The 14,563-nt window shown below is 32.7% G+C and overlaps 1 protein-coding gene across 1 annotated transcript in view; it reads right to left on the bottom strand.

The window, feature by feature from the left end:
- The window catches only part of LOC107599374 (phospholipid-transporting ATPase IC-like), a 41,771-nt gene that overhangs the window by 15,478 nt on the left and 11,730 nt on the right, over positions 1–14,563 (bottom strand). Inside the window, exons 2-13 of the mRNA XM_016290949.1 lie at positions 13,280–13,461; positions 13,102–13,199; positions 9,869–9,982; positions 7,882–7,980; positions 7,724–7,785; positions 7,526–7,598; positions 6,705–6,775; positions 4,249–4,331; positions 3,803–3,961; positions 3,610–3,698; positions 922–1,112; positions 630–838 (exon numbers count right to left, since the gene is read on the bottom strand). Of these exons, the coding sequence (XP_016146435.1) occupies positions 630–838; positions 922–1,112; positions 3,610–3,698; positions 3,803–3,961; positions 4,249–4,331; positions 6,705–6,775; positions 7,526–7,598; positions 7,724–7,785; positions 7,882–7,980; positions 9,869–9,982; positions 13,102–13,199; positions 13,280–13,448 (1,417 nt within the window). The 5' untranslated portion in view covers positions 13,449–13,461. The remainder of the gene's footprint in view (positions 1–629; positions 839–921; positions 1,113–3,609; positions 3,699–3,802; positions 3,962–4,248; positions 4,332–6,704; positions 6,776–7,525; positions 7,599–7,723; positions 7,786–7,881; positions 7,981–9,868; positions 9,983–13,101; positions 13,200–13,279; positions 13,462–14,563) is intronic.

The following is a 14,563-nucleotide window of genomic DNA, read 5'->3' as shown; positions in this document are numbered from 1 at the left end:
ACATACATATATATATATATATATACACACACACACACACACACACACACACACATACATCCTTAAGCTGCTTCAGTCCAGTAAGTGTTCATCTTGAAATATTACTAACAATATCAAAGTTATTCTTACATGACAGATTTCACTGTAAAAAGATACGCGATCCACAAGCTGAAGGTGGACATTTGTACAATTATACTAAAAGGACTTTTACTTGCTAAAAAAGAATGAACTGTCAGACGACAGAATGCACTATTATGGTTTTTATAAATCTATTACATTTATTTTAATTTTTATATTTTCATTTTAATTTTAGTTACATTTTTAGTAATTTTATTTATTGTTTTTGTAAATTTTATGAGTTTTTTTAAATAAATATGTCTATATAGATTTTTAACTAACATTAACTAATGGAACCTTATTGTAAAGTGTTACCATATTTTTTTATGGTTTTAGTTTGAACTATTATAACACTGTTGTGTGCAATAAGTTTTGATCATCTTGATCATTTAAAGTCCTTAGAAACTGGTCTATCAAATAAGATACAGTAGGATTTATGGGGTTGAATTCCTCAAGAAGCATTTTTGGATTTATATTGTTCCTCTAAAAACAAAGTTGGTGGTTTGTCTCACCGTAAGTGCGTCCTGTAATGGTGCACTTCTTGAAGGCCATGATGTTCTGCGTGAGCGTGCCGGTTTTATCAGAGAAGATGTACTCGATCTGGCCCAGCTGCTCGTTCAGCGTGGTGGTTCTGGCTTTGGCCGGCGTGTCTTTGTCAGCGTAGTACATCTGCAGATCCCAGTTAATGAACTTACTCTGACCCAGGCGGATCACCTCCACGCTGAGAGAACAAAAACCAGTGAGTTATCTGATGAATAACGAGAGCTGTGTGCTCAGAGACTGGTGGAGAGGCTGCTGTCGTACCTCACATAGAGAGAAATGGGCACCATGGTGTTGAGGATGATGATGTAGCCCCAGAAACTGAGGAAGCCTCGGTAAGATGAAGAGTAGTTGAGGCCGTCGTACAGATACCAGGCCTTAGAGCCGATGCTCTCGTACCAGTACGTGTGTCCGATGGCCAGACCAGCGCACAACAAAACCAACAACACAAAGATCTGCAGGGAGAACCAGAGAGCCATGAAAACAATTTAGGGTGCAAAATGAGAATGGATTTAATGCAAATGTTGCAGCAACCTTAAAATATTACTCTGAAATAAAATAAAATAAAATAAAATAAAAACTATAAATGCACTCTCCAGCATTAAGTTGAATAGATAAAACTCAACAAATGGTCTCTATAAAAAACTCTATAATATGTGCTCTAATAAATATAAAATTAAAAATATAAATAAATAAATACACTCTCTATAAAAGCAATAAAAATATATAAAACAAATTAAACAAATTAATTCAACTTTCTATAAATAAACACACTTCTATAAATTCAAGCTATAAATAAGAATTTTGAATAATATAAATAAACAAACCTATGAATGCACTGACTATAAATAAAATGTATAGTATATTAATAAAATATTGAATAAAACTATTAAACGGAATCTCTGTAAATAAATAAACCTCTATCAATTCATTCTATAAATACAAATATTTAATAAATAAATAAACATCTATAAATGCAGTCTATAAATAAATGTATAGAATAATATACTGTAAATAAACAAACCTATGAAATCAATCTCTATAAATACGACTAATAAATAAACTCTATAACAGCACTCTCTAGAAATAAATATTATAGTTTGCATAATAGGACTAGGTGTTATATGTAGGTGTTATAAATAATTAAATAAAACTATGAATGCACTCTCTACACATAAGATAAAAATATATAGTAAAGATAGTAAAAATATAAATAAATACGCTCTATAAATAAGTTATATATATAAATAAATAAAACTGAATGCACTCTCTATAATAAGATTAATAAATAGACTATAAATGCACTCAATGAATAAAAGTAAAAACATATATAAACCATAAATGCACTTTCTGTAAATAAGATTAATAAATAAACTATAAATGCACTCTGACATAAATTAAAATAAAAAACAAACTTTATATGCAGTCTATATAAATAAAAATGATTAAAGGGGTCATATGGTGTTGCTAAAAAGAACATTATTTTGTGTATTTGGTGTAATGAAATGTGTTTATGCGGTTTAAGGTTCAAAAAACACATTATTTTCCACATACTGTACATTATTGTTTCTCCTCTATGCCCCGCCTTTCTGAAACGCGTCGATTTTTACAAAGCTCATTGGTCTGAAAAGCGAGGTGTGCTCTGATTGGCCAGCTATCCAGTGTGTTGTGATTGGCTGAATACCTCAAGCGTGTGACGGAAATGTTACGCCCCTCACCATACTGTGTTTCCATGTGTACGCGACGAGACAAAAACATGAAAACCCATTATAAATGAGGCATTCGTTGCATCCAGTGGGGACATAATTATAGATTATAATGACTTATACTGTCTTTTTACGTGTTGTGTGGCGTATTGCACCCCGTAAACATAAAACCATGTCTGCATTTGTGATCGGAGAAATGGCAAACAACAAGCGCTACTCTACACTGCTCAAAACTCGCGTTTGAATCGTCAGTGGCAAATCCTTTAAATATGAAAACGTACTTACAGGCTGTGAGTCAGAAGCGCCAGACTGTCCTTGCAAAGTTGGAACTGCCCCACTTTATAGAAACAGCCTTTGTGCACAGCCAGCATTGTAGGCTACTCTCCCAGGATCAGTAAGCAGTCCTCCATAAAATGTGCTGCACACATCTGAATATTTGGGTTGAACTGTTGAACAGTGTTGTAAATACAACTTAACCACTGATTTCTAGTCATGTCCTCTTTTGGAAGACCAAACAAAGTAGTTTCACTTTCACAACGAAACACACAGGCGCCTTCACGACATGGCGGCGGCGGCAACAACAATACTACAGCGAGAATCAAAGTTACGCCTTCTTTCTTTGCATGAACATTTGGGCGGCGTTATGCAAATCTTCCCACAACGTGATGTAGACATGTGGGGGCGTGTTTAAACGAGGCGTTTTAGGGGGGCGTGGCTGACTCTTAACTTTTATAAAGAATATCTCTTTGGATTTGAGACTTTAGTCTTTGCAATTTTAGGAATCTTATATATTCACAAACAGCTTGTAACACTCCAAAGAGAAAGGACATTTTGAAATGGCATCATATGACCCCTTTAATAAAACTAAGAATACACTTTTTATGAATAAACATCTCTATAAATGCACTCTCTATAAAATAAATAAATAAACCTCTATAAATAAAAATGATAATTAGGGTAATATAAATATATATATATATATATACACTCTCTAAGTAAAATGTACAATATAAATAATAAATAATATAAATAAAACTATGAATACACTCTATAAATACATTTTGTAAATATAAATGAATAAATATTTACAATATTTTTGTATTTTTGATTTTAAAAACGTCATAAGGAATATTGAAAAGTCAAGGAATGCCATATAAAAGTGGGTGAACAAAAAGAGTCAAACGTCACACAACTGAAGAAGTGAAATGCTAATGTTTCGATGAATATGAAGACGTGTTTAACTGACCGTGTAGACCATGTAGTTCATGAGTTTGTCTATTCTGGTGCGTTTGAACCTGGTCTTCCCTCCGTTCCTCATGATTTTAGTGTCGTTTCCTGAAGAACGAAACATCACAGCTGCTTTTACAAACACACACACACACACACACACACACCGAACCGTGACCGTGAGAGTGTTTCGGGCAGCATACTGCACTGACCTGCGAATATGACCAGGCCGTGGCATACGTCCGTGTTGCGAATCTTGCATCCTCTGAGCAGCATGTTGTCCAGGTCGAGCGGGTACCTCTCAGAGTCCCAGATCATCGTTCCCACAAACTTATCCAGACGGTTGTTGGGCTCCTCGCACAAAATCAATGCTGAGAAAGACACAAAGCAAGAGATTACACTTTAAAATCGGCCGTAAATTCTCTTGATAGTCACATGGAAGCAACAAAAACGTTCAGTTGCTTAGTTTCTAAATCTCAACGGTTCAAAATCCCACTTATTTCACAGCATTTAGTTTTCAGCGAGGACAGAAAAATGACCTGATGCTGGATATTCACGTGCCGCACCTGGTTAGGATGCGGTGCATGTACAATTACAATCATGCAACTACTTGCACACAAATGATATGTTGTTTTGTCTCCACTCACATCATACTCACCATTAAATCGGGCCAACTGATCCTCCTCCTGAAGACGCTCGTCTGTTATCTTGAGACCCATCTTAAACTTTAGATTCGTCTCTCTGGACAAATGAAACAAAAGCGAACAATGAGAAACTACAATAATAAAAATCATTTGACGACAACATGCACTAAAACCAACTCCCATCCTTCTTCATGAAACAACGAAAAATATAGATTTTATTTCAATATTATATTCTATTTATTTATATAATTTTTTTATTTTCACTCTATATTCAGTATTATATTAAATTTTTTATATAGATTTTATTTCAACAATTTCAAGTTGCTTGTAGTGGATATTTCACTAATATTGTAATGCTTTTAGCATTAAAAGAAAAATTAAAATGGAAAAGATTGTATAAAATAATAAAAATAAAATATTCTATCAATTCAATATTTAATATTTAAAATTTTATATATTTATGGAACAATGAAAAATACAGACAGACAAACTCAGGAACTGAATTACGATTCTATTGTATGTGAAAAACAAAATTAAGCAAGTGTATTTAAACAAATGAAATGTAAAAATACTTTCAAATATAAAACGGAGGAAAAGCTGGCATGAACATGACATGACAGCAAATGAATATTCAAGGTGTGTGTAACGAATTAGGATCCATAAACACGGTGAAATTCATAAATTTAAGGATTCTTGCTGTAGATATTTCACTAATATTAGAATACTTTATCATTAAAAGATTTAAATTAAAATCTTATAAAAAAAATTTTTTTAATATATATTATTATTATTATATAAATTCAATATTTTCATATTTATGAAACAATGAAAGTACACACAGACAAACACAGGAACTGAATTATTATTGTATGTAAAAGACAAAATGCGTTGTGTTTTTATGCTGTGTTTGGACTAAACAAATGAACCGAAAATGTAAACAAAATGTTTAAAAATGGAGAAAAAGCATAAAAAAAGCATAAACATGACATGACAACAAATTAACATTCAAGTATGTGTAATGACAATCAAATGTTTCATAATTAGGATCCATAAAAACTTAAAATATAGACTAATGTAAAAAAAATTAGGTTTCTCATTTTTAAAATGAGGTTTATACGGTGACGCATTGCTGCCACACACATATTATTTTTTCCACTCAATTATGTCGTAATAACGAGATGTTACATCCTTTCTCGTTTTAATGACATCTTTTCTCGTAAAAACGAGATGTCTTAAAAACTATATAATTATCTCGTTAAAACGACATATTTTCTTGTTAAAACGACACATTTTTTCTCGTAATAATGACATATTTTGTCATAAAAACGACATATTTTGTCATAAAAACAACCGTTATTATAGATAGGCTATATGGTACATTATGTGAGCGAGCTAAGCGACTGTCCGCGCTGCTGTCGCCACAGTCTGACATAAACGAGGATCTGCACGCTGCTGAAATTATTGAAATACACTGTTTTAAATGTATTTTAATGTAATGGTTTTAATTGTAGCGGCATGTTTATTAGGATTAATCTTCAATCGGTCTACAATATATATGCTATCCAATAACTGCACTCGTTTTAACGAGAAAAGATGTCGTTTTAACGAGATAATTATATAGTTTTTACGACATAACATCTCGTTTTAACGAGAAAAGATGTCGTTTTAACGAGAAAAGATGTCGTTTTAACGAGAAAAAATGACATATCTCGTTATTACGACATAACTGAGTGGAAAAAAAAATATGTGTGTGGCAGCAATACGTCACCATAGGTTTACATTAAAAAAATAAAATAAAATATTAAAATCTTACATCATTAATTATATCAGTTAAATTTTTTATATTAATGAAAAAATTCAAAAATATTCAGACAAACAAAGCCGGGACCTGAATTATGATTCTTTTGTATGTAAAGAACAAAATAAAGCGAGTATGTTTGGACTGAACCGTACACGACAAAGAACAAATTTCCATTATGAATCAATGTCCGAGCACTTCAATGACCGTTCGTAATGTTGACATTACAAAAAAAATAAGTCATCAAATTACACAAAAACTGATTACAAAAATATTCAGACAAACAAAGCCGGGACCTGAATTATGATTCTTTTGTATGTAAAGAACAAAATAAAGTGAGTGTGTTTGGACTGAACTGTACACGACAAAGAACAAATCCATTACACAATTTCCATTATGAATCAATGTCCGAGCACTTCAATGACCGTTCGTAATGTTGACATTACAAAAAAAATAAGTCATCAAATTACACAAAAACTGATTCATGCAAACAGAAAAGGATTTATGGTTATGGCCAGAACAAGTAGATTATGACTACTGTGAAGAATCATCATGAAAACAGGCATTGTGTGTTGAAATACTCGTCTATGAGTGTGGAAGTATGCAACAGTGTGATTCAGAGACCCAATACACTGATCACTGTATGGTTTGTGTGTTTAATGTGTCTCTTACCCGTCGAGCTCCGCCGTCTCTACGTAACACAGACTGTTGGGATTTGAACTGGACAACAACAGAATATCGGCCTACATGAGGTCAAAACACAGGTGAAAATGAGAAACGAACTTAAAAATGATCTCAAACTGATGAATGACGTGACTGGAGAGATGAAGAAACACATACATTAAACAATAAAACGCATAATGGAGCATAAACATGACATGACACCAACTGAATATTCAAGGTAATGTAATGACAATCAAATGTTTAATAACCAGGATCCCTAAAAAAAAAGCACAGAAACAAACAGAATTCAGTCAGGCCCTTCTTAAAATAGAGATTAATGTGATATACTTCAGGTTTCTTAAAACTGGATATTTCACTTATATTATAATATTCTAAATATTACAATATTGAACTATGCCAATTCAATATTTTAATTTGCATCATTTTAATTTGATCGAAGTAAATATCTCATTAAATATATCATTTATATTTAAAACGGCATATGCCAAACCTGCAAGACTCTTAGAAAAAAATTGTTAATTTAATAGATAATTTTATTTATTTTAATGCATAATTTTATTTTATTTTTATTCATATTTGTATAATATATAAAAGCTCTACAACAGATGAAAATATCTAAGACAACACTCACATGGCGCACGGATAAAATAAAATAACAAATTAAATTAAATAAAAAAAACAAAAATGAATAAAATTAAATGTAATAAAATTAAATAAAATTAAATTAAATTAAATTAAATAAAATTAAATTAAACAGGGAAACAGAGAAACTCTCAACAGGAAGGCAAACAGATTCAATAATAACTTACCGGAATAAAATCATTTTTCTTTAGTCTGACCACATCACCAACTTGTAGGTTCATCCATCTGGTCTCTACAAACCTGACAAATGAGAATTCACCTCTGGGCATTAATTTCAAAATGTTTATGTAATATTTTTTCACTGACAAACATGAGCATTATTCTCATGTGCTTGAGTATTAAAGCAGACTAAAGTTCGTCTTCACCTGCCATTGAGCAGCACGTCACACCTTCTGTTGTTGATTTCTTTGTCCATCCTGTGTCGTGCCTTACAACAAGAGACGCAGATCAGATGACAGAAACTATTAGCACATCATGTCAATTAATGGCTGCCTTTCATCAGAAAACATGTGCAGAGTCTCACCAGGTCGTCCACCAGGTCTTTAATGGCGGTGATGCCCAACACCAGCACTAACGGCACCAGGGTGGTGTACCACGGCAGCGTGGAGATTTGAGGAATGATCTGACACATTCAAACACACGGATTAATATCAGTCCTTCAGATGATTCATAAAACAACATGAAATCGAAAATCAAACCCATTCATTTTCAATAATATATCAATACATTTAATATGATTAATTTAATAAATGTAATATATTTTAATTATTTAATATATATATTTATCATATAATATTTATACATGTAAATCAAACTATATTATTTTTGAAATATGTAATAAATTACTGTAATATATATATATAAATAATACTTTTATTTTTTTAATGATCTGACATATAAAAAAGATGGACTGAAGTTTATCTCCTATGTTCGTATGATTCATAAAACAACATGAAATAAAAATCAACCCTATTTATCTTCAATAATTATATAAATAAAATATTTTTATAAATATTTTATTGAGATATATATTATACACACACACACACATATATATATATATATATATATATGTATATATATATATAAAATTGTAGAAATATATAATTAATTCTTTTAATTTAATATATTTAGACTTATAAAAATATATTTTATATTTCATTTATTTTTAATAATCTGACATATGAAAACAGATGGATTGAAGTTCATATCTTATGTTCATATGATTCATAAAATGACAACACGAAATCCAAAGACCCTGTTTTTCTTTAAAAAGATTTAAAGGGATCATATGATGCAATTAAAATTTTTCAAAGTGTTACAAGCTCTTGGTGCATAAAGAAGATCTGTAAAGTTGCAAAGACTAAAGTCTCAAATCCAAAGAGATATTCTTTATAAAAGTTAAGAGTTAACCACGCCTACCTAAAACGCCTCGTTCTAACACGCCCCCACATGTCTACATCACGATGTAGGAAGATTTGCATAACGCCGCCCAAATGTTCACGCAAAGAAAGAAGGCGTAACTTTTATTCTCGCTGTAGTATTGTTGCTGCCGCCGCCATGTTGTGAAGACACTGTGTGCTTCGTTGTGAAAGTGAAACTACTTTGTTTGGTCTTCCAAAAGAGGACGATATCGCTTCGTCATGCCTGGAGCTGATCCATATCGCTGAGGAAATACAACAACTTCGCTGTGAATCGCCGGATCGGCTTTCACCGGGGACGAAGCGGAGTCCAGCCGGCGCGATGCAACGCAACACGTAAAAAGACAGTATAAGTCATTATAATCTATAATTATGTCCCCACTGGATGCAACGATTGCCTCGTTTATAATGGGTTTTCATGTTTTTGTCTCGTCGCTCCGGCCGGACAGGGCATCAACACAGTATGGTGAGGGGCGTAACATTTCCGTCACACGCTTGAGGTATTCGACCAATCACAACGCACTGGATAGCTGGCCAATCACAGCACACCTCGCTTTTCAGACCGATGAGCTTTGTAAAAATCTACGCGTTTCAGAAAGGCGGGACATAGAGGAGAAACAATAATTTACAGTATGTGGAAAATAATGTGTTTTTTTAACCTTAAACCACATAAACACATTTCATTACACCAAATACACAAAATAATGTTCTTTTTAGCAACATCATATGACCCCTTTAATAATTCATTCTGTAATATAATTGTATATATTTTCAATATTTATATCAATATATGTGTTGTATTTCATAAGAGCAACAGATGAGTCTCTAAAACTATTTATTTATTTATTTGATTAAATAAATTATAATATTAAATAAATAATACATTTGCAACTCAAATTTGCCTTGATTTCATGCTGTCTATGAAGCAACCTTTTTGTGGTAAATGTAACGCACAGTTCGGTCACTATCAAAAAATTAATCTCAATGGTAATGCATGCCCTGATGGCCCATCCTGATCCGCCTGTGGGCCATTACTGTGCGATGCTGACAGTGTGAGGTACACTAGGGCAGTGTGTTGTTGCTCCATACCTGCAGGATCAGCAGACACAGGAAGTAGAGGTTAGCCGCTCTCTTAAACTGCTCACACAGGTTCCGCGGCACGAAGGTGAAGAAGTTATATTTGTAGGTCTTGATTGCATTGCCCTTAAAATGAAAACAAATGCAAGATATTATCAAACTGGTATAAAGCTTTAAGTCTTCATTTTTGCAGGTTCTCGTCCCAAAAGGATTGAATTGTGAACTCTTGCACTTAACACACTTAACCCAAGATGAGGGTCCCTGTAGTAAAAATCACTTTATATAAAACATTACCTGCTGAATGTGAAATGATATATCAATAAAACCCAGGCTTTTCGGTAAGTTTAAAGCTTGTTAGTTGTGAAACGATGCAGACTTTTTCATGAAGTTTCTGAAATATGAGGCTGGAATAGCAGATAGATATATCTGAAACCCTAAAATCCAAAGAAAAGCTTGTCTTCAGATCTGGGGAAGGTTCCTATGGAAGGCTGTTTCCACCACAGAATTGAAAAAAAAAATTATAATTCAAACATTATTTTTTTTTACAATTACGAGTTTATCACACATAATTCTAAGATTTTGTCTTAGAATTCTAGAGATTTTACATCTCACAATTTTGACTTTTTTGCCTCAGAATTCTGATATTTGACATAAAAACAGATAGATTGAAGTTTATATCATATGTTCATATGATTCATAAAATGAGAATGTGAAATCGACCTTGTTTATTTTCCTAAAAGTATTTTATAGAAATAAATAAAAAATCTATAAACATACATACACGACAGATGGCTTTCTAAGATAAATATAGAATGAATTACTTTAATATAACATTTATGTATATCAATAAATACATATTTTCTATTGGAATTCTGAGTTTACATCTCACAATTCTGTTTCAAAATAATTATTTTCTTCCCCACCACGGAATACTTTTTTTTTTTTTTTTATAAAACACATAATTGCAACTTTTTATCTTGGAATTTTTCTTTTCTCAGAATTGCCAGAAAGTAAGTCAGAATTGCGAGACAAACCAAAAATATTATATATATTAAAAAAAGAGTCTGAATTGTGAGATAAAAAGTTGTTTAAAAAGTTTTTATCTGGTTGCAAAAACAAGCAATCATACACTCTAAAAATGCTGGGTTGTTTCAACCCCCCGGAATACTTTTTTTTTTTTTTTTATAAAACACATAATTGCAACTTTTTATCTTGGAATTCTAATTCTTTTTTTTTTCTTTTCTCAGAATTGCCAGAAAGTAAGTCAGAATTGCGAGACAAACCAAAAATATTATATATATTAAAAAAAGAGTCTGAATTGTGAGATAAAAAGTTGTTTAAAAAGTTTTTATCCGGTTGCAAAAACAAGCAATCATACACTCTAAAAATGCTGGGTTGTTTCAACCCAATTTTGGGTCAAATATGGACTAACCCAATTGTTGGGTTAAATTTTGGTTACATTTTTAAATTAACTTTTTAACCCAACAGTTGGGTTAGTCCATATTTGACCCAACATTGGGTTGAAACAACCCAGCATTTTTTAGAGTGTAGGTTCAACACCTTAGTTACAGACTCGAGAGATTCATGCGTCTCTGCTATCATTTGCCTGTTTTCCTATTTTAGTTCCTATTTTTTGGTTTCTCTATTTTAGCTCCATTCACTCTCTTTCTCGTTCAAAATGTATTTACCAAACCCCACTGCTTTCCCCAGATGTAAATCACAACACATCTATATCTGCTCTCGTAGGGTAACATTTCAACCTCAAGACAAATCCAGTCACGCCGAACACATGATACACAGCAAACCTCGACACAGACACATTTGACACATGAAGGACTTGTTTTTCCAGTCTTTAACATAATTGTCATGCCAAAGATCTTAAACTCCACCACTCTGAACGGAGCTGTTGCGTGTTTAACATGTTAATTATGTAAGAAAATGACCATAAAACACTCAGTTTAGACCATATTAGAGGCCAAGCCCCGAGGTTTTAGAGTTATTTAACACAACAGAACAGATAAGAGCACAATGACAAACTGCAAACAAAATGCATGACGTGTTACTTAATTTTCTGGCGTTTCCTGAAGGTGTTTCCAACAATATAAATGTCTCCGACTGAGGTGTAATACTAAGATTGACTTGCAACGTTTGTTAAGTCACTATGAGTAGAACTATGAACTATGACGTTGTTGCTGTTTTTCAGGTGAATTCAAAGGTGATTCGTGATTTCTCTGACTAGAAATTAAACATTTGACAGAGAAAAACAGATACTATGCAGTTTGACATTAACATTTCAGAGTTCCTCCTCAAAGAACTAAAAATGAATGTTCCTTTGAACACTGGTTTGACCAAGTCGTACAATGACTGTGAGTGAGAGGAAAAATATATCCAAATAATGATTATGGTATAGTAAAAGTATATTTTCACTTTCCTGGTTTCCTTAGTTTAACATGAAAACATCTGCCCGCTTCAAACGCTCACTGTTTGTGGTGTAAACAGCAGAAAAATCCAGCATGCGAGCCGTTTCGTGTTAGTAAGCAGTGGGAAATCATTAGCAGATACGTTTATCTGAGGACACTTGCAATATTTACCAGGACGATCTCTATAGTTGAGTGTTTTAAAGGCACAATGACAGACTTTTGGTTTAAAGCTCACTTTAAGCACTACAGCACATCACCACAAAACAAAACATAACATAACATAACATAACATAACATAAAACAAAATAAAAAATAAAATAAAATAAAATATAAACAACCTTTTTATCATATACAACACCAGTCAAAAGTTTGGAATAGTTATGATTTTTTACTGTTTTTGAAATAAGTCTCTCCTGTTCACCAAGGCTGCATTTATTTGATCAAAAATACAGTACAAATTGAGAAATATTATTACAATTTCAAATAAGTGTTTTCTATGTGAATATATGTTAAAATGTAATTTATTTCTGTGATCAAAGTTGTATTTTCAGCATCATTACTCCAGTCTTCAGTGTCACATGATCTTCAGAAATCATTCTAAGATGCTGATTTGCTGCTCAAGAAACATTTCTGATTATTATCAGTGTTGATGTTATTTTATCAATGTTATTTTAAATTGCTTTAAATTGTCTTTACTGTATTATCAAATAAATGCAGCAGAAGAGGCGTCTTTCAGAAACATGAAAACAATCTTAAATATTCCAAACCGGCAGTGCACAAACAGGCAATTCAGGTTTCACTAAAAATAACATCGGATTCACTTACAGAATATTTGCTTTTCTTGATGCACAGAAAGACCTTCTTCTTAAACTGGGGTTGATTGCAATATTCCCTGTCATTCGCTCGGATGCTCCAACCGGGCTCTGAGAGGAGAATCACAATCAGAACACACAGAACAAGCAGTGACAGGACACTTTCACACCAGATCCGTCCTCAAACTCACCGGCGGCAGGTGCGGGTCCGATTTCCGGTTCTGGCAGCTGGTCTTCACTCCGATCCAGATCATCTTCTGACTGTAACTCTTCGTCCGTCTCGTCGTCGCTGTAGGGCACCACCTCATCGTCCGGCTCCTCCAGGGAACCCTGGGAAGGGGCCCGCGCTCGAACGCTCATCCTGAGAGACCCTCTGCTCCGAGAAAAGAGAGAAAATTATTACACATAAACAGCACTGAGAGCCAATAATCGACAGATTTGCGTGTCGCACAGCAACATGTCAAAACAATGATTTGGCTTGCTAACACCATGCAGAAAAACACACACACACACACACACATTTTCCACTACACACTGTAACACAACACACTAACAAGATACTGGTAACCAGTGGTACAGGATCTTTATATTATTGATGTACAATGTTATTTAAATCCATGAAAAATTAAGACAAACGTGCATTGGTTGGTCAATATAAACTTGATGTTCATACAAGGTTATTATAGTTAACCAAAACTAAAACCATAAAATAAAACATTAACATTAGTTAAAAAACTAACTTTATTTCATTTCAGATTTTTATTAAGTTTAACTCAAAGTGCTAAAATAATTAAACAAAATTAAATGAACAAAACCCAATCTTAATTTATTTCAGCTAGCTGTCAAAATGTCTAGTTTTCAGTTAGTTTTACTTAAAAGTACTAAAATTATTTAAAAAGAAATATAAATTAGTACAAATTATATAGACATTTTCCTTTTGTGTGTGTATTCCTTGTTAGTTATTAGAAATGTAATACAAAATATTTATTTTAATTTAATCATTTTAATAAGTAATAATTGAATATTTATTTTAATTTAATTATTAAATAAATTGATGATGATGATGACGATGATATTATCATTATTAATTGATTCCTTTGTTTTTAGCAGCATTCGTAGTGTTGTGATCAGTGTTTTAATCTATATTTCTCAATCCTGCAGAAAGCCCGTTGTTCATGATGACAATGAAAGGTATGAAATGAATTTGACCTTTGACACAGAACCTCTGAACAAGACAGAAAGTGGCGCTGGTGAAAAGATATTCTAATGTTCTCAGCACTTTTCTTCTGCTTCAGTATAAAAAGCTTGCTGTCAAACGAACACTCAGCCGGCCTCACAGGTTTCGCCACATAATCTCCAGCAGAATCCACAGCTACACACAACTACAGACAGTGAAACATACAGTGTCACTTCAGTTTGTTTAGTTCTGATAGGATACGGGTCAGATGATGACACTCATTTTCATCAAATAAATA

The sequence above is a fragment of the Sinocyclocheilus grahami genome, unplaced genomic scaffold (assembly GCF_001515645.1).
Source record: "Sinocyclocheilus grahami isolate Dianchi unplaced genomic scaffold, SAMN03320097.WGS_v1.1 scaffold265.1, whole genome shotgun sequence".
In the NCBI taxonomy this organism is placed as follows: Eukaryota; Metazoa; Chordata; class Actinopteri; order Cypriniformes; family Cyprinidae; genus Sinocyclocheilus; species Sinocyclocheilus grahami.
Note: the sequence above shows the minus strand (reverse complement) of the source record. Positions and strands in the feature narration are given on the sequence as shown.